At 36.2% G+C, this 20,986-nt stretch overlaps 2 protein-coding genes across 6 annotated transcripts; one reads left to right on the forward strand and one right to left on the reverse strand.

Annotated features, from left to right (window-relative positions):
• LOC109825043 lies at positions 1,135 to 12,132 on the reverse strand. The gene is made up of 8 exons (XM_020391738.1): positions 11,880 to 12,132; positions 11,200 to 11,810; positions 9,023 to 9,082; positions 8,004 to 8,102; positions 7,457 to 7,494; positions 7,174 to 7,345; positions 6,873 to 7,082; positions 1,135 to 1,613 (listed from the first exon to the last, which is right to left on the reverse strand). Exons 1-8 carry the CDS (start codon positions 11,899 to 11,901, stop codon positions 1,365 to 1,367), a joined length of 1,461 nt encoding a protein of 486 aa, XP_020247327.1. The 5' UTR covers positions 11,902 to 12,132; the 3' UTR covers positions 1,135 to 1,364.
• On the forward strand, positions 13,788 to 19,119 carry LOC109825049. Of its 5 annotated transcripts, none has more exons than XR_002242882.1 (5): positions 13,788 to 13,945; positions 17,873 to 17,938; positions 18,059 to 18,345; positions 18,858 to 18,895; positions 18,980 to 19,119. XR_002242882.1 is itself a non-coding variant. In XM_020391751.1 (2 exons), exon 2 carries the CDS (start codon positions 14,252 to 14,254, stop codon positions 14,705 to 14,707), a length of 456 nt encoding a protein of 151 aa, XP_020247340.1. In that variant the 5' UTR covers positions 13,788 to 13,945; positions 14,069 to 14,251; the 3' UTR covers positions 14,708 to 14,956. The 5 variants fall into 5 exon arrangements, 1 of the variants encoding a protein (XP_020247340.1); XR_002242881.1 differs by having other exon boundaries at positions 18,065 to 18,345; XR_002242885.1 differs by having other exon boundaries at positions 18,247 to 18,345.

Raw genomic sequence — 20,986 nt, forward strand, 5'->3', positions numbered from 1 at the left:
AAAGGCATGGGGGGCATTCTTTGTCCCTTGTCCTCCCCCTTTGTCCCGTGTACCTCCCCTATGTTCACAGAATTTATATAGGAATAATGCTTTCCCCCTAAAAAAGAAGGAATTTGTAAGAGCTCATGCGGTGAAGAGAGGAGTGGCGCTTTGGAATTTAGTGAAGGAATGAACACCGTCATCATTGTCTCTAGGTTATCTTTGCGTGGACATCAAGTCAAAGTCAGTTTTGGATTTGAGCCTCAATGAAATTTACACGCAAATGTGAGTTATAATGGTAAAAATGTAATGTTTGTCAAGGCATATGTCCCAAAATCACAATTATAAAGTTTCACAAGACTAACTTGAATTTTATGAGTTTGCAAAAACATTATAGCGAAGCTGATTTCAAGAATTTGAGATAAAGTTTGTCGCAATTGTTCCAAAAGCCCAGTATGAACCTCTTTTGTAAGAGAAAATTAGCACTAAAATTTTCGCTTTGACATGTTCGGCAATTGAAAAATAAAAGGAAAAGTGAATTAAAATTTGGAAACAAGATCCACTTCTTATTTTCTGAAAAGTGATAGGAACGTGGAGATTGGCACCACATTGACCTTTCTGCTTGTTTCATTTTTTAAAATTATCCGAGAAAGTCGATGAAGTAAATAGAAAGCTGCATGAAACTCGATCATTTTTTACTTCTTGTTCTTCCAAACATCCGCTCAGAGAGAATGCACTCTTATATACTATTTACAAGGATGATTAACTTTTTTTTTAAAAGAACCACCCAATTACGAGGGATGTCTATAAAAAAGACCAACTATTTTTATTTTTTTAGCAAATCCTCAGGGTTTTAGGGATCATAGATAACTTCTGTCAACTTTGAAAATTTGACTTGAACCTTCTTAATTTTGAAATTTGACTTCTCAACTTCAGTATGTCTCAAAACATCTGTCATTACACTTTTCTTCACAAACTCTCACATGATGTTGTTATCAAAACGTGATATGACCACAAAACCCCCATTTTAATAAAAAGAAACTCCCGGCTAGCTTAAAAAAAAAAAAAACCAATCCATTTACCTCACCTCACCGCAAGCACGCACCAACCATTTTAGGATATAAAAGCTGAGCGTTTTCTTTAACTTCGGGGTACTTAAAAGTATTAAAAAAATGTAAACTTCCGGAGTATTTAAGTACAAACAACCCCAACGATAAATATTGCACAGCAGCTAATTGTTATAAATAGTACAAGTTCACCTGACAATCTAAATATTAGGACCGGACCACTAAGGATATACAAAATAACCCAACGAAGACAACCAACATGCTATAGCAAGCATAATAGAACCAAGTCAGATGCACCTTCATGAGACGAGAGATGAGTTACACACGCCCCTCCGGTTTGCTTGGCATCTCCAGCTTTGGTATGTTCCTTCTGACAAACCGAAAACGAAGAGGTTTACCTCGAGTTTTCGCTCTATTACTGCCTTCTGCCTGTTCGCTGATAGCAGGAGTATCTGCTTCAGCACTACTAGTGTTTTCTGATTGTTTGTGGATAACGGGAGTATCTCCTTCAGCAATCTTGTCATCCAAATCTCCAGCTGGCTCATGATTTGCTTTTATTATGTAAACCTGCAGTGACACAGAAATACTAGGGGTCAGGATACACAAGTTTCATGTTTTAAGGAGCCAGTACGGAAGAGATCAAGTATTAGTATAACTTTCTACATTTCCAAGATTTAATTAAAGTAATCCAAGTTCAAAAAATGATCAATTTTTAATAAAACATTCTACATTTCCAAGATGGTGTCAGAGTAATCCCGGCTCAAAGGGGATCAGTTGTAAATATAACATTCTACGTTCCAAGTTCCAAGATGGTATCAAGAGTAATCCAGGTTCAGACCCCATTAGCCTTGGATATGGAGTGGATTAAAGAAAAATCCTACGGGGTTGGTCTATCCTCCTGCCTATGAAAAGAGCAGACAATCTGTGAGGGCGTGCTCTGGGTATATGATTATTAACTACCAGCCCTCATCACAACTCTGAAGTTTTGTCAGATTGGGAGGATCTTTTAAGATTCGTCAATTGCATAAGCATCCAACTATTGTGTTTGTACTTGGGTTTCACATTTATTTAGACCCGAGGTATGGTATTATGACTGTTGAGGATCGACGTCGTCGTTGTTTGGCTCAGAAGCCTGATAAAACCAGACCTTGTTCTCCTCTCTAGTGCACCACCAAGAACACAAAGAGAGAGCTCGCTGATCTTCTCCTTCAGTCACTCACAAAGAGGAAAGGGGATCGCACAAAGGGGGTGAGAGCACAAAGCTCACAGGGGAGAGGGGAGGATCGCACACAGCAGAGGAGCTCAAGCTCAGCTTTCTCTTCACTTTCTCACCTTCTCTCTCAGCACTTCACCGATCTAACAAAGGGGGTAGCCGACACCAGGTAATGGGCTAGGGTAGGGAGCCGACCTACAGAAGGGAGATGAGACTAACAGCGACAGCGAACAGAACACAGAGATGGGAAAGGGATTGAGTATCATCGGGTAGGAGAGAGGAATAGAGGGGGCTAGGGCAAATGTAGAGGAGAACTGGGCATTTAGGTAACATGCCATCAACAGGCCTTTTGGGCCAACTAATATCAACACCTAATATTACTCAAATCCTTACTCTTCTCTTCTCTAATCTTAGCAAAGCTTATATATATCTCTCTCTTCCTCCTTAGATTCTAACTTCTTATAGAAATTCTCATAAACCTTGTACCTTGCTAGCCTATATTTATCCAAGTTTTCCTTACTCCTACACTTTTGCCACTCATTATATAATATTTTCTTCTCTCTAATCACTTCTTGTACATCCTCGTTCCATCACTAACTCTCCTTACCATCTAATCTACAATCTTTAGATTATCCTAGTATATCTGTAGTCACCTTTTTAATACACTAGTACATGCTATTCCACATAATATTAGTCTCATTATTCATATTTCATATATCTTCACATCTTACCATACTCAATACTAAATATTCACACATCATCACCAGGTAGAAATAGTCTGCCTTCAAGTTCCATTACTCTTAAATTCTTTGTATATCATATTAAAATTTGATTGTAACTATAGTTGCACGAAGAATTGATAACTGAAAGTCTGAAGAAGCATAATTTCATTGCACAAAGTAATCAACTAAAGTTGTACAAAGAATTAAACTGGACTCTGAAGAAACATACTTTCATTTCACAAAATAATCTATGCAGAGTTTTTCAACGACTACAAGTGTTACAGACTCCTAATGTTTGGCAGTCTCACATATAATTCAGCTACAAGCTAGCTAAGGAACCCCATTGCTTTTCCGGATCTTCATTTTCCTAATTGTCTTTGTCCTTGATAAAGAGAACAGCTTGGCAACTTTCATTCACCTGTTTATATTGTTTGGAAAAAAAACAGTACGCGGTTCTCGACCTGTTTTACTGAATGTAAACTAGATTTCACGTACTTTATCTGTGCTCCACACTTCACGTACTAGGAATCTTAAGCCATTCCGTTTATTTTTCCTTCTGGAATCTTTTTCTCATTGTCTATAATCTCCAGATTGCGAAGCTCATCCTTGCTGGCTAGCAATTTTCAAACTTACTTCCTTTTTGTATAGGTAACCGTAAAGGGGTCTTGTTAGCTTTATCCAATCATAGTGACTAGAATCTGCTCTAGGATCATAACATCACATTATATTGGAGAATAAGTGGAGTGTGAGCCACAATAAGATCTTGCATCTGCCTTGCACCTTCTTGGTACAAAAGCAGCTACATATTGTCTAGTGAGTTCCTGAAAGGATAGAGAAAAGCTATATATGCCAAGTATCAAAGTTTTGCAATTCGAATATTCTGATGACATTATATGCCAATGGTCTATAATATCATATGTCAATGTATCTAAAATGGAACAACAAATCAAAAGGGCATGATATTTTGGAGAGTTCTAGATTCACTTAGGTGCTGCATGCAACCTCAATTAGAATTTGGGGAGCAAGGTTACCTGCCCAAACAGGGCAACCGAAATGCAGGATATTTCTCAAGGTTTCAAAATCTGGATACGTCATTCGACTCGACAGAATGGGAAGATAATTGTTCAAATACATTCCAGACTTAAGAGTACGCCGGAATTCTCAAAAGTTCCTCACAACATGTTTTTTTGGTACATAATGGCATTGTCATTGTTGATATTAGTTGGCCCAAAAGGCCTGTTGATGGCCTGTTACCTAAAGGCCCGGTTCCCCTCTACATTTGCCCTAGGCCCTTAGCCCCCTCTATTCCTCTTTCCTACCCGATGGTACTCAATCCCTTTCCCATCTCTGTGTTCTGTTCGCTGCCGCTGTTAGTCCCATCTCCCTTCTGTAGGTCGGCTCCCTACCCTAGCCCATTACCTGGTGTCGGCTGCCCCCTTTATTAGATCAGTGAAGAGCTGAGAGAGAAGGTGCGAAAGTGAAGAGAAAGTTGAGCTTGAGCTCCTCTGCTGTGTGCGATCCTCTCCTCTCCCCTGTGAGCTTTGTGCTCTCACCCTCTTTGTGCGATCACCTTTCCTCTTTGTGAGCGACTGAAGGAGAAGATCAGCGAGCTCTCTCTTTGTGTTCTTGGTGGTGCACTAGAGAGGAGAGGAGAACATGGACTGGTTTTATCAGGCTTCTGAGCCAAACAACGACGACGTCGATCCTCAACATTAGGTGTACTAAGATCAAAGAGTTCTAGTAACTGATGGGAAAATAAAAGGAGGTGAAGGAGTTATTTTCATAAATTGTTTAATAATAACCAAACAAGTGAGCAACAAAGAAAACTTGACCATATAGTGAATAATAGAAATTATGGATATTGTCAAAAAAAAAAAAAGAATTACTAAGGTTAAAAATGCTCTAAAGAAAATTAAAAGTGGAAGAGCAACATGACTAGACGGTATCCTAATTAAAGTTTGAAAATGTCTTAGAGATATAGGCTTAGAATAGCTAGCAAGGAAGAAAGCAAAAAAAACGGTTAGTGAAACTAAATACAAGGTTTATGAGAATTTCTATAAGAAGTTAGAATCTAAGGAGGAAGAGAGAGATATATATAAGCTTGCTAAGATTAGAGAAAAGAAGAGTAGGGATTTTAGTAATATTAGGTGTACTAAAAGCTAAGATCAAAGAGTTCTAGTAACTGATGGGAAAATAAAAGGGAGGTGAAAGAGTTATTTTCATAAATTGTTTAATAATAGCCAAACAAGTGAGCAACAAAGAAAACTTGACCACATAGTGAATAATAGAAATTATGGATATTGTCAAAAAAATAGAATTACTAAGGTTAAAAATGCTCTAAAGAAAATTAAAAGTGGAAGAGCAACAGGACGGGACGATATCCTAATTGAAGTTTGAAAATGTCTTAGAGATATAAGCTTAGAATGTTTAACTAAATTATTTAATAATATTGTCGAGACAAAGAGGAGGCCCGATAAGTGGAGGATTAGTACTTCGACACCAATATACAAAAATAAGGGAGATATACAAAGTTATTCAAATTATTATGGTATAAAACTCATGAGTCATACTATAAAATTTTGAGAAAAGATAATTAAGCAAAGACTAAGAAAGGAGATAAGTAAATCTGAAAATTAATTTGCTTTTATGCCAGGAAGGTCAACTATGGAACTTACATATATTTTGAGACGATTGATGGAGAGATATAGAGAGAAGAGAAATGAGCTACATATGGTTTTCATAGATCTAGAAAAAGCTTATATAGAGTGCCTAAAGAGGTCATGTGGTAGGTTTTAGAAAAGAAACATGTATCTAGTATGTATATTAATGTGATTAAAGATATGTATGATAGAGTAACAATTAGAGTAACAGCTAACAAAGGAGAGACTAAAGTGTTACCTATTACTACATGTTTATACTAAGGGCTAACATTCAGTCCTTATTATTTTGCATTAGTTATTGACCAACTTACTAGCACATTCTGGATGAAATCCCATGATGTATATGCACATTCAGGATCAAATCCCATGGTGTATATTATTTACGGATGATATAATGTTAGTTGACGAAACTAGAAGAGATAATTTCTAAAGTAGAAAGGTGGAGATAAGCTTTTGAATCTAAAGGTTTTAGAATAGTAGAACAAAAATAGAATATATGAAGTGTATTTTTGGTAAAACTAAGAAACAAAAAAGCCAATAGTACATATTAATGGTAAAAAAATATTTAAATATAATCATTTCGGTATTTAAGATCAATCATTCAGCATGATGGCGAGATTGAGGATGATGTTGTTCATCAAATCAAATCGAGATGATTAAAATGGAGGAGTGCTTCGGGAGTTTTACGTGATCGTAGAATACAAATAAAACTAAAGGGAAAATTCTAAAAGACGGTTATAAAACCAACAATGCTTTATGAGTCAAAATGTTGGACGATTACAAAACATGTGCAAAAAAGAGTATAATAGAAATGAGAATAATGGTCTTGTGGGTATACAAAAAAGTAGGATAAAAAATAAGCGCATCCGTAGGAATTTAGAGGTTGCACCTACTAAAGATAAAATGAGAGAGAATCAACTAAGATGGTTTAATTATATACAACAAAGATCTCTTAGCGCACCGGTTAGGAAAAGTAATAGTATTATAGTTAATGGGTCTAGGAGATCTAGAGGTAGACCTAAAAAAACTTGGTTGGAAACAATTAAGAAGGTATAATTACAGAAAAAATATGATTCATGTAGCCAACCCCAAATATTTAGGACAAAGACTTTGATGTTGTTGTTGTAGTATGGTAAGATGTGACCAGTAATCATGTGTTGTAAAGAGGTAGATATTATTAAAGGAGAACCTTACGAGTAAGCAAGAAAACCACAACTAAGCATAAATGTACCTTGAATCTTTTTGGCTCGGTTAACACAAATAGTAAGGCGTCCCCAATTTCCAAATTATGATCTTCTCCAAAACCTTTCCACCCACCACGAAGCCCACCGCGGTATCCAATGTAGTTGACATTGTGTTCTACACCCTTTTCATCTTCTAAAACCATCCTCACCCGATCACGAGTAGGAAGGTTCTCCTCGCAAAACTTTGGTGGAAAACCCTTAACAAGAAAAAAGATAGAATTTGCAAATGTAAGTTGTAATAAAATATAGTGGTCAGTCTCCATCTCTTTTTAATTATTTTAAGCTTACAATCCAAAAGCTGGTGGATACATGTGACCGCATCACAGATTTAACAAACGAAGGGTGGTCAGAGTTCAAGTTTCTCTGTAGCTCCTCTGCTCTCGTAATTGCACGATTTTTCTCTTCAGAGGACGCAATCCTTCCAGTATATCCTCGTTCTCGATTTTGAATCTTAGAGTTTCTATCTCAGAGATGATAGCCAAAAATGGCACTGTAAGGACCAAAAAAATAAAAAAAACAAAGGAAAAAAAACAAAAACAAAAAATGCAGATGATTCAAACTGCAATTATACCTTCTGCAGTAAGATCGAGGTCCTAGGTCAGCAGCAACCTGAAAGAAATACTTCAGCACTTCATTAATCTAGCATGGGTATAAATTGATTTTTCTACAAATGTTTCACTATATAATGTGGCATGAGATGAAACTCCTCAAAGGGACCAAGTACAGGATATTTATCTATCCATGTGATCTATTTGCTTCTTACCAACTTCAAGCATATTTCCATTTATGCATAGTTTCTAAAATGAATGCGGGGTGCCAAAAATTTTATACTGACATTCATACGCATATCTTTATTAACTAATATGAGTTTACATTTTCCATAAAATTTTAAAATATAGAAGGTGAGCACTAGAAAAGAGCATATTTGGCAATCATATGAAGTAAAATGTGCACATAAATTATGGTTATGAATGTTTACTGAATCACAAAGTTAGAAGCCAGTAGTGAGACAGTTGTTCATGAGTACATTAGAGAGGTTGTAAAAATCCAACGTGAAACATAACTTACAGCTTTCAACTCATTCTTCTAAACCTGAATTCAAAAGGAAGATAACTTACACCGTCATAGTCAGATATAACAGAATTTCTTGCAGTTGAAGAACACCTTGCAATGAATGATTTAAACTTTCTCTTCGATCTGGGGCTTCTATTCCTCGTCTGTAAAACAGTGAAAGCCATTTAGATTTATAAATTGCTTTTCTGGATCCTAATTGCATAGGCATAGCATAATTGATATGAGGTGAAAGAATTTTTGAATCTGTTAATAGTCATTGAAATGCGCTTCCTATAATTGTCTCAAAAAAGAAAGATTATAATGTATTATCTACCTTCCTCACGAAAAAAAAGTATTATCTACCAAAAAAACTTTCTTTGTTGCAACCAAGGTTTTAAATATCGGATGTCGGGTTCATGTCGGATGGCTAAAATCCATATCGGATAACGGAAATCGGGGATATATCGGGGGACATTGACTAAATATCGGATTGCCATATCGGGTAGTGCGCATATGTATAATATCATGTCCTAAATGTAATCTAAGCATTCATAAATTCAATATAAGCATACTTTATAAATTCTATAGACTAAACATATAAAAAAGTAAATAATATATGGATTTGGGTTCATAAATTCTTTCTATCGGGTTCATAAGGAACCCTTAAACATGAGAACGAGTCAAACGGGTTTGGGTATTTATCACTAAACCCAATCCCGATAATAAAAAACAGATCTTAAAAAAAGTACCATATCGGTCGATTTTTCAAAGCTAAAAATAGGCCGATATGCCCGATATGACCCTCATATTTCCGATTTTGCCCTGAAAACTGATATACGAGTTAAAAATGTCCATGTCGTGTCGGTCAAGCCCTCAAACCGATATGTCGGCCGACATGTCGGACATGTCGGCCGACATGTCGGACATGTCGGCCGATATTTAAAACCTTGGTTGCAACCGACAAAAATATAATCAGACAAAACCGCATTTTTCTTTATTCAGAACAGATGAAGAAGAAATCCAGTTCCATCCAATTAACTCTTTGAAGAAATTATTTGAAGGATAAAAGCAGCGGTAATCTTACCAATAACTTGTACTCGCTTTTTGCAACCTCCAAGAGGCCTTTCGAATTCAGCCCAAAACCCTGATACATAAAGAGCGATGCAACTAAAGTTATTTGAAAACATGGAATAGATTCTCAGAAACTTTTTTGTCTTTATGTATTCATAAAAGTATTCCAATCTCATAAGTTATTTGTGAATATTAACTTATAATTGAAAGTGGAAGCTTCAATTTTTTTTGGATTGTCAAACAATTCAGATAATTGGACGCTTGAAGAACATTACACTTTACAGACATTGTGACACTTCATACATTAATGTAGTAACAATGAGCCTACAAAGGACACTGCTACTACACCAAAACTCTGAAGTTGTCAGGGTGGTTGAGGGTCATAGTCTCATGATGGGGATTGATGGTCATAGCTCTGTACTCTAACATGCTCCCGCAAGTTGAGTGGCTTTTCATGGGCCGAAACTTGGACTCACAAGCTATATTTTTCTTTTGTTTTATAAAGCCGCTTTAGAATTTGTGGCAATAAGATCTGAACCCGGGTTGCTCTTTATACCATATCAAATGATCTGCCACTACAACACACTCGAAAGTTGTGATAAGTGTTGAGGGCTATAGTTTTATACTCTTAACAATCCCCATCCTATTAGCGATGTAAAACTCATGCAACATGTAAAGTTAAAGCACAGTATTAATATACTATCACCAGAATAGTTCATTCCTTTGAATTCCTACAGGAGGTTCTGACAATGTAACCAAATTTGACTCGTCAGATAAAAGGTACTTCTCAATTGCAAACTGTCACTGGACCTCTCACTACAAAGGATCTTCGCGAGTGTTTGCTCAAATTTGTACCTTTTTTTTTAAATTGAACCACTCCTTGAGACACCTTTGTCAATTGTTGGGCACGTTTTAGGCACATGTTACATCTCAAATAATTCATATATTTAAATATGGCATTCACTTTGACGAAAAGGATGTCAAAATATATACTTTCGCAAAACTATGATGAAATCAGATACATTCTAATAGTAGAAGTTAGAAACCTGTTATAGAAAGTCAAGGCTACCCTTACGCAAAAGGGTAGAGAAATGTTTGATTTTCTCTTTTAGCATTAGTAAAGATTATTTTATATGGAAACATGTGTTAACATAACAAGTGAATATAACCCTCTTCGTGTCGCTTTGTGCCTCTATACACTTCTTTAGGAATTATCAGGTTAGAATGTTGCGTCTTTCCACGTCCGTATTTCATTTTCATGCCCAAGATTACTAGATCAAGCACAGTTATTGTGTCGTCTTTGAGATAAGGGAGTGTGCATAGAGGAAAGAATAAAACAACGGCAATCTTGGTATATAGAGATAAAAGAAAGACCGTAAAATAAATTGCACTAGAAACTTGAAGGCTTAACATTGTGCAAAGGGCCTTTCAGATTAAGATTTATAAGTTCTAGCAGCTGGTCAAACAAGTCACCAGGGTTCTGTAGTAAGGCTAGCTCCCCGTTGGCTATTTGATAAATTTCACCTGATTTTGACATCATACATTTTGCAAAATAAACTGTTAACCAACAGAGTATCAAAGGAGGTTGTTCTATGGTAATATGCTAGTTAGAAAAAGGACCTATTCAAATCCTAATGGGGAGTAACCGGGGCACCTACTTCTCAAACAACAACAACAACAACAACAACAACAAAAGAAGGCAAATAGAAAACATTACTATTATAGTAATAACTGTTATAATGTTGAACATATATACAAACATATCAATTTAGCTATAAATGCAATATGACTGCTGTAAAAATATATTTTCTATATAACAATTATAGCATTGAAAAACCTTAAGAGTTAAACTATTCGAAATTTTCTATATCAGGATATTCATTTAGCTATAAATGCAATATGACTGCTGTAAAAATATATTTTCAAAAGCTTACTTATGCAACAAAATGAAATGCGTAAATAATTGCATGACATTAATGAATAAAAGGAAGAAACACCAACCAAACAATCTATATAACTCAAGATAATGCTTAAATGCGTTTCCAAATCCTAAAGCCTCAACCCTCTTTCAAACCCTCTGATGATTATTTTCAAAAATCTAGTTATGAAACAAGCTAAATGACATAACTAAATGCACCAAAATTAGCTGACTAACAGAAGAAACATTAACCAAATCCTAAAGCCTTAGACCTCTTTCACGCCATTCATCGGTACTAAAGGAATTCGGCTATCCGCCTCTTCATCAACCTCGGTGTCTCCTTCATCACAAGGCTCCTTGCACTCATCGCCCTTATCGGCCTCATAACCCACTTCCATAACCCTTTTCTTCTTCAATTGCCTCAATAAAACCCCATCATCGCTCTCGCCCTCACTCTCACTGTTGGCAGCTACGAGCTCCCGACTCCTCTTTTGCTCGGGAGTCACTACACGATCCTCTTTTCCTCTCTTGGGCATTTCATCAGGCATCTTCACCGCATTCCCTCTAAGCCCAGAAATCTCACCCTCCAGCTCCTCACACTTCCTTCTCAATTCAACAACCTCTACAAACTTCTCTCTAAAGTCCCTCTCTTTCCTCTCCAATTCCTCCACCAAACTCTTAATCCTCTCTCTATCTTTAACCTCTCTTTCTCTTAAAACACCACAATCCTCTTCAAGCCTCGCAAGTTTCTCCTCGAGGGCCGAGCAATTTCTTTGCCATTTCTCGGCATCTTGCCGAGCTACGAAGTTGGCGATCTCCAGCTCGGGGATCTTGGCCCCATTACTGCTGGTTGCGGGCTCGAGCAGCATCTGGTTTGTGTTTCCTGCAATTATTGTAAGCTGTTAGTAAAATGGGGGGATGGGGTTTTGGAGTTTTGGGGTTTTGAGCTCACCAAGATTGCTGATGGCGGCCATCGGACACAGCGGAGAGGAGGGAGAAGGCGCTGAAGGGTGAGAGTGATGTGATGGACTTGAGTTCTGGGTTTTGGAGGTGGTGGGTTGTTGACACGTGTCGATAAACGTGGCATTGGGAGGGGAGAAGTGTTCAGACAACTGGCAGGTGCCCGGAGTATGAAACCTCGGGTCCTTCGCGACGTTCTGTTCATAGGAGTGTTTTTTCCTTAGCCGTTCGAGTCTTTCATATTATGGCATTAGACCCACCAAGTCCTCATGTTTTGAAGCCGGTACCCCAATCATGTTAAATGTTATGAAATTAGTCCTCTAGATCTTTCAACCTGGTGCTAAACAAATAGACTAATGTCAAACTATTGTAAATATGTGAAGGAATAGTTTTAAAATACGAAAACCGTGGGACTAATTTCATAAAACTCAAAGACTTGGGTTGAAAGTATGAAAATCTGAGGGACTAGTATAAAAAATATGAAAGATCCTGGGTAATAATATAGAAAATCCCTTTTGCTAACTTTGATAATTAATTTTATTAAATTCCAGTCAAACTTACAATGACATTACCTAATAGAAACGTCCGAGCCACTTGTCCTAACACTTCACTATGCGTGAACCGCATCTTTCATATCTTATAATTAATCCCCCGATCTTCATACTTTAGATGAACACCCCCCACCCCAAAACCCAAATCTTTAGGTGTTTTGACCCCCCCCAAAAAAAAAAAAAAAAATTCATATTTTAAAATATGTTAAATCTCTTAAAAATAATCATCCTCTAGATCTTTTAACCTGGTGCTAATTAAAGAGATTAATTTCAAAATATTTCAAATATCTGAAGGACTAATTTTAAAATATGAAAATTTGTGAACTAATTTCAAAATTTAAAAGGGTTGGTCTGAGAGTATGAAGGTTTGAGGGACTGATTACAAAATATGAAAGGTGAGGGGACCAATACTGAAAATTCCATTTTGCTAAACTTTGATAATTAATTTTAATATATTCTAGTCAAACTTTTGTAAGTGACCACTCGTCGTACTATAATGCCACGTGTCAACCACTGCATTCCCCAAATCTTTATGGTTTGTATGAACTCCGAATTTTTATGTCTTTTAAAATTAGGGGCTGTTTGGTTGTTGTTGGTAAAGTTGTGTATTTATGACACAACTTAGGAAAGTTGTTGTCCACCTCATCAATTTCATTTTTATACTTTTCTTTGTTTGTTTTTGGTTCCATTAGAATCATAAAACAATTGTTTGGTTTGCAAAATGAAACTTTAATTGTTTGTTTGGAAAGTGTAAAAAGTGGTTCCTACTCAAATGATCATATTTGTTGGAGTTATTTTATATTATTTTTTCCTAACTTCAATGTTAGCTTTCTCCTAAAATCATGTATTTTTTTCATGAAATCACTTTACAAGCCACATCAGCATATGAAATCACTTTACACTATTTTCACAACTACAAACAAACAATTGAAAGTGATAAAAGCTGACATTGGGACCCACTTTTTTACACTTTACATCCTTTTACATGGTAAAAACATACAACCAAACAGCCCCTTAGTTTCCTAAGTCAATCATATTTTGAATTTAGTCCCCATAAATATTTAAATATTTTGAAATTAGTTTTCAAGATTTTTAAATCTGATGCTAACTAAAGGGACTAACTTCAAAACATTTCAAATATCTAAGAGACAAATTATGATTTGCGAAATTAATTTCAAAACATTTAAGGATTGAGGGGACTAATTTCAAAACATTTAAAAATTCAGGAATTAATTTCAAAATATAACAGATTCGATGGACCCATATCGAAAAAATTTCTTTTCTATACTTTTTATCATTAATTGTTATAAATGTTTTCTAGTCAAACTTGGTGTGGACGTTACCTCAAATGGAAAACGCCTGAGCCAGTTGTCTTAAACATTCTCCACGTGCCAACCACCCGCCGGTTCTCCACACCGAGACCCAAGAAATTCGAGCGCTCTCGCTCACTCTTCACCTCCTCCTCCAATCTCTCCACTCTCTCCAATGGCCGCCGCCTGCAACCTCGGTAAGCTCAAAACCCTCAAAACTCAAAACCCCATTTCCCGATTCGGCAATCTCGGTAAGCTCAAAACCCCAGAAACTCAAAAGCCCATTTCCCCATTTTACCTACAGCTTGCAATAATTGCAGGAAACATAAACTAGATGACTATTGAGCCCACAACCAGCAGTAATGCCACCAAAATCGCCGAGCTCGAGGTCGCCAACCTCGTCGCTCGGCAAGAGGTCGAGAAATGGTGTAGAAACTGCTCAGCCCTCGAGGAGAAAGTTGCGAGGTTAGAAAGAGGACTGGAGTGTTTTAAGAGAAAGAGGGATGAGAGATCAAGATAGGATTAAAAGTTTAGTAGAGGATTTGGGGAGGAAAGATAGGGACTTTAGAGAGAAGTTTGTAGAGGTTGTTGGGTGGAGGAGGAAGTGTGAAGAGCTCGAGGGTGAGATCTCTGGGCTTAAAGAGAATGCAGAGAAGGTGTCTGATAAAATGCCCAAGAGAAGAAAAGGGAATAGACTAGTGACTCCAGAGCAAAAGAGGAGTTGGGAGCTTGTAGTTCCCGATAGTGAGAATGAGGGTGAGGGTGATGATGGGGTTTTATTAAAGAAATTGCAGAAGAAGAGGGTTAGGGAAGTGGGTGATGAGACCGATAAGGGCGATGAGAGCGAGGGGTCGAGTGAAGGAGACACCGAGGTGGATGAAGTGCAAACTCTTTCAATGCCTATAAATATCATGGAAGAGGTCCGACGCTTTTGGATTTGGCTAACGTTTCTCTATTGATTTATTTGATTTGATGCAATTAATTAATCATTTAGTTTATTCCATAACTAGGATTTTGAAAATAACTGTCACCATTCATAGTTGATGTGCAGATCTTCTAAGGAGGAGAAAGTGGTTTGAGGCTTTAGGATTTGATTAATGTTTTTTCTATTAATTCATTGATTTTCAATTAGTTAGTCATTTAGTTTGTTTCATAACTAGGTTTTTTGAAAATAATTCTCGTAATTCATAATTGATGTGTAAAAATCTATTACGCCTCGTTTGGTACGTGAGAATGAAGTCAAGTGAGAATGGAATGGAAGAAGGAATGGAATGGAATGTATGTGAGAATGGAATGGTCATTCCCATTCTCTTGTTTGGGTGCGTTTGTAGAATGAAGCTAGAATGAAAATCTAATTCTCATTCCCATGTTTGGTATCACTAGTTCACAAGTGAGAATGAAATCTCATTTTCTAATAATACCCTTATAACAACATAGATTTTTAATAAGATAAAAATAAACATTAATGATAATAACTATAAAAAAAATTATTTATGCATATGTTATATTAATCTAGGTATGTGCTATACTAATGGGCATGTTATCGATCAGGTGTATGTTTCGTTTATATTTTTTAAATAATTCTCACTATTTCTTAGTCTTAAATAATTAAATAAAAATAAATAAAAGATTATTGCATCTTTCATAGGTCCAAAAAAATATAAAGAATGAGAATACGTCGATTTCAGGGGCGATGAATAGAAAGAAGGCCTTTTTGTTTCGGTGGAACCTAAAAAACAAAGAGAAAATGAGAATACGTAGTCAAAAGCCATGATTTTTAAATTAATTCTTATTATTAATAGGGGTATAATTGAAAAAAATCTAACTAATTTGATTCTCCCCTTGAATGGGAATGATCATTCCCTATCTTCTCACTTGGAATGCTCATTCCCACAAAAAGTGGGAATGACCATTCCCATGGAATGGTCATTCCAACATCTAAAAACTAGTTTGTTTGGTAAGAGGGAATGAGAAGTGAGAATGACATTCCATTCCACCCCATTACCGCGTACCAAACGGGACCTTACGGGCGTGAAAGTGGTTTGAGGCTTCAGGACTTGGTTAATCAATTGATTATGATTCAAATAGTTAGTTATTTAGTTTGTTCCATATCTAGGTTTTGGAAAATAACTGTAATCATTCATAAATGATATGCAAAACTTCAAATATCTTCAAAAGGCATGAAAAAGGCTTGAGGCGTTAGGATTTGGAACTCATTTAAACATTATTTTGAGTTATATAGGTTGGTTGGTCGGTATTTCTTCTATTTATTCATTGACTGTGATGCAATTGTGTATGCATTTATGTCTGTTCTATTAGTAAGTTTTTGGTTTCTTTTGACACCAGTCATTATTGTATTGATCATTGACTCAAATATCCTGATATAGAAAATTTTAGATAGTTTAGTCTAAGATTTTTTGATGCTATAATGGTTATAGCATTTAAAAACTTATACAAACTCCATAATATTTTAGTAATAAATCTTTATCTGAAAGATGGTTATGCTTGAGCTAGGAAGCCGAGGCATGGAAATACATGGGCAAGGAAAGACACAACAATCTAAGCTGATAATTCTTTTAAAAGTGTAATGCGGGCAAAAAGCGACATGAAGAGAGTTATATTGGGGGTGTCCTGCCACCACATGTTTCCACATACAATACGATATCATATGAAATTTACTTATATGCTAAAAGAGCAAAGCAGACATTTTTTAATCATTTTGCGTAAAGATAGCTCTTGTATCTTTGACTTTCTCTAATATGTTTCTGACATCTAATATTATAATATATCTGATTTTATGATAGTTTTGTAGGAGTATTAGTTTGACGTCCTTTTTTTTATTAAAGTAAATAGTAAATACCATATATTAATACTTGAAGTTATTTAGATGTAACATGTGTCTAAAACATTCTCAAAACTTGACCATGGTGTCTCCAAGAAGTTGTTAAATTAAAATAGAAATGCTAGAAATGAACAAACCATAGTTACATAGTACGCGGTATGTAATGAGCCATGATATGAAGGTACGCAATTCACTACTTAGCTATCATGAATTTGATAGGGGTCAGGTTTCTTTAGTATGCAAATCTGGCATGTGGTACGTTGTAATTTTTTGATGTACTTACGATATCTCAAAGTGTATAATAGAAAAGTAGAAACTAGAAAACTAATTATACATTTTAATATTTTTCGCTAAAAAATATTTCAGTACTTCACTTTTAAAATTTCTGATTACATAAAACACGGAAAACTTAAAATTTTGACATACTAGTTCGGGTACCAGAGTGAATCAATACACAAATGTTACCATGTTCGCTACACAAAAACTGTACGATAGTTTGAGGGGGCTTACAAAGTTCGTATTTATGGAGCAACAGCTTGAGAAGTATTGAAGGAGTCTCAAAGAATTACCGATGTCTGAAATGTGATTGCACGGATAGACCTTCATAATGAATTGCTAATGTACAATGTGCTTTGCATGTCCTTCCTAGTTAGACGACGGGTTAATTTCAGTGTTCCTCCTCGGCAAAGAGCCTATTTATCACCTTTGTACAATTTAATAGTGAGATGAGGAATATTAGAGTATAAAACTATAACCATCAGCCTTCGTCCCAACTTTAGAGTTTTGGTGCAGTGACAGGTCTTTGCCACGATTCTAAAACACATTTAAATCTTACCACGACAACTTCTAAGACACATTCTAAAACCCATGTTAATCATTCTGCTACGATTCTAGAACACATTTAAAGCTTAATTACTATGACAAATTCTAAAGTAAATTAAAAAAAAGATATTGCTCGACGAGTTGTGATTTCGGCCCATGAAAGGGTTCCCAACCTGCGGGGGAGCATTAAAGTGCGGAATTATAACCCTCATCGCAACCTGAAGTTTTGGTGCAGTGGCAGGGTCATCCTTTGTAGACACATTGTTATTATCTTAAAGAATGAAGTATGACAATGTCTGTAAAGTTCTTCAAGCATCCAAGTGTTTGAGTTGTTTGACAAAATACATATTCACATATAATTTCAAGATTGGAATATATATGATACAAGGGCAAAATATTTTGTGACAAAACCATTCAATGTCTTCCAATGACATTAGATGCATTGCTCTTGATGTATCAGGATTTTGGGATTGCAAGGAAATCAAAAGGACTCTTGAAAGTTGCAGAAAGCGAGTAAAAGTCATTGGTAAGATTGCAACTTTTTTGATCCTTTAAAGATCTTATTAATTAGATGGAACTGGGTTTTTTTCCTTCACCTATTCTGAATAAAATAAATGGTGGTCTCGTCTGATTTTAAGTTTGTCAGTTGCAGCAAGGAAAGCTTATGCGGTATATAATACATTATCACCTTTCCTTTTGGAGTCGAACATAGGAAGAGCATTCCATTGACTTTAATGATTCAGAATTCTCTCACATTATATCCAGTATGCTATACAATAAGGTTTCAGAGAAGCAATTTATGTAAGTCTTAAAAAGGCTTTGTCTATTTTACAGACAAGGAATAGAAGCCTCAGATCAAAAAGAAAGTTTAAATCATTCGTTGCAAGATGTTCTTCAACTGCAAGAAACTCGGTCATATTTGACTATGATGGAGTAAGTTATCTTTCTTTTGTGTTCACAATTTTACAAGAATGAGTTGAAATCTTTGAAGTTTTGTTTGTAATTGGATTTTACAACTTCTCTATGGGAGTACTCATGATTCCATGAATAGCTGGCTTACTACTTGTTGCTAACTAACATTCATAAGCATAACCTATGTGCGCATATTACTTCATTCAACTGGCAGATATGCTATTCAGTTTTATTTTTGTCCCCACCTTCTACCTGTTGATTTTCTGTGGAAAAGTGCATACTTCTCTTAGTTCTATGGAAATACGCCAATGAATGCAAAGTTACATTTTTGGCACCCTGCAATTCATTTCTTACCATTTAGAAACTGTACATAACCTTTTATGCACGGATAGATAGATGTCCTATAGTTGGTCCTTTGAGGTGTTTCTTTTTTGCTTACACCACATTTTTTATTTTATGTTCAGTATAATATTTGTTGAGAAACCAATTTATGCTCATTCTAGACTACTGAAGTGCTGAAGCATTATCTTCAGGTTGGTGTTGGCCAAGGAAGTGTATCTTCTGCCAAAAGGTATAATTGCAGTTAGAAGTCATCTTTTTTTTTAAAAAAATAAATCCTTACCAGTGCGCTTTTTGGCTATCATCTTTGAGACAGAAACTCTAGAGAACGAGGATATAGGGGAAGAATTACTTCTTCAGAAGAAAATTATCGTGCAGTTATGAGAGCAGAGGAACTGTTTTGCGGAATGGAAGTAATGATGTATAGTGCTAGGGTGAACAGTACCCGTGAACAATGACTTCTCCTTTTTTAATTCTTTTGTCAAAATATTAAGAAAGATAAAAGATAAATAGGCTAGACTGGAGTCACTTGCAGCATCTAACCTTTAAAAACAATTGAAGAGGCCGGTTTCACACGCGGACGCCTAATAAAAAAATATGGCTTCACGCCTATGGAATCACTCCAAAACATCTCTCAAAACAATTGAAGATGCCGATTTCCCAAAATGAAACGTTACAATCCTTTTTATAGCCATAAAATAAAATCATAATCCTAACTAATTGATAACATCAAATCTAACAAATTACAATCCTTTTTATAGCCATAAAATAAAATCATAATCCTAACTAATTGATAACATCAAATCTAACAAAATAACAAAATCAACAAGTCCTAACTAATTGATAACATCAAATCTAACAAAATAACAAAATCAACAAGATAACAAATCTAACTAAATAAAAGATCCAATCCTAAACAAATATCACAAAATCATATTCTTAAAAAAATCATAACTAATACGATCTTCTGGATGTCCTACATCAATTCCCCTCCTCTTTAAATTTGACATCCTTGTCGAAAATGCTAAATGAGATTGTAAGCTTCTACAGTGTCATCACAAAGGTTTTTTGTGTTGCGTGCAGCGGAAATTTCGGCAGCACTTCGGCAGCACAACAAGAGAGTTAGATCGCAATAAGAATTCCCATTTCACCAAGGAGACAAGAATCTGAAGCGGATATCTCAACAAAGTGAGATATCAGCTCTTCCTCTCATCAGTTCTAGGACTGACCTGTCGAGGGATCCTAAAAGCTATTACAAATCACACAAAAACAGTACAATCAATTTTTACGTGGTTCGGGATCCTAAAAGCTATTACAAATCACACAAAAACAGTACAATCAATTTTTACGTGGTTCGGCAAATTGCTTACGTCCACGGGATAAGGAGGGAGGAGATCTACTAATAGAGGAAGAGAATACAACTAGGGTTTACAATCACTCACAACCTAAACCCTCAAACAAGCTCTCAAATCCCTCACAATATCTCTCTACAAAAGGATGCACAAAACCCAAAAAAAAACTGATTTTTCTCTTGAGTTTTTCTCCTGCTGCAATTTCCTCCTGCAGCCGCAAAAAGCACCCAGCCGAAACAAAACCAAACCTCCTGCGCGCTCGTACTTGCTCAGCTAATGAAGAGCCGCCTGTTTTTGTAAAGCCTCCATGTACAGAACCCTAGGAAATAATAGGTTGTATATATATACGTAAGAAACGGGTGGGCCGGCCTTCATCACGCGGAAACGAAACCGCGAAATCTTATCTCAGCATGTGGGCTCGTGGTCCCCACTCCCTATAATGAGGTTTTCTCTCCGGTGGTGAAGCACTATTCGATTCAGATTTTGCTAGCTTTGGTGGCACAGTATGGTTTAGAGTTAGATCAGTTGGATGTGAAGACGACATTTCTTCATGGTGATCTTGATGAAGAAATATATATGACTCAGCCATTGGGATTCCGAGCTGCAGGGAAGGAAAAATTAGTTTGCAAACTGAAGAAATCGCTATACGGTTTGAAGCAGTCTCCTCGACAGTGGTATAGGCGATTCGATGGTTTTATGATTGGTCATTCGTACACTCGGAGTCAGTTTGATCCTTGCGTGTATTTTCGCAAGTTAAGAGGTGGTGCGTATATTTATTTGTTGCTTTATGTCGATGACATGTTGGTTGCCTCTACTTCCAGGTCGGCTATAGATGAGTTGAAAGTTCAGCTTTCAAATGAGTTTGAGATGAAGGACTTGGGTGAGGCGAAGCGCATTCTAGTGATGGAGATCGGCAGAGACAAGAAGAAGGGCAAGATTTGTTTGACACAGGTGGCTTCTTTGAAGAAGGT

The sequence above is a fragment of the Asparagus officinalis genome, chromosome 1 (assembly GCF_001876935.1).
Source record: "Asparagus officinalis chromosome 1, Aspof.V1, whole genome shotgun sequence".
Taxonomy (NCBI): Eukaryota; Viridiplantae; Streptophyta; class Magnoliopsida; order Asparagales; family Asparagaceae; genus Asparagus; species Asparagus officinalis.

Coding starts and splice junctions, on each gene's coding strand:
- LOC109825043 (XM_020391738.1), bottom strand. CDS start 11,901: ATGGCCGCCATCAGCAATCTTG. Junction 8,103..9,022: donor AAAGCGAGTACAAGTTATTG/GTAAGATTACCG, acceptor ACTGTTTTACAG/ACGAGGAATAGAAGCCCCAG. Junction 7,346..7,456: donor CCTCGATCTTACTGCAGAAG/GTATAATTGCAG, acceptor TCTCTGAGATAG/AAACTCTAAGATTCAAAATC.
- LOC109825049 (XM_020391751.1), top strand. CDS start 14,252: ATGAGAGATCAAGATAGGATTAAAAGTTTAGTAGAGGATTTGGGGAGG.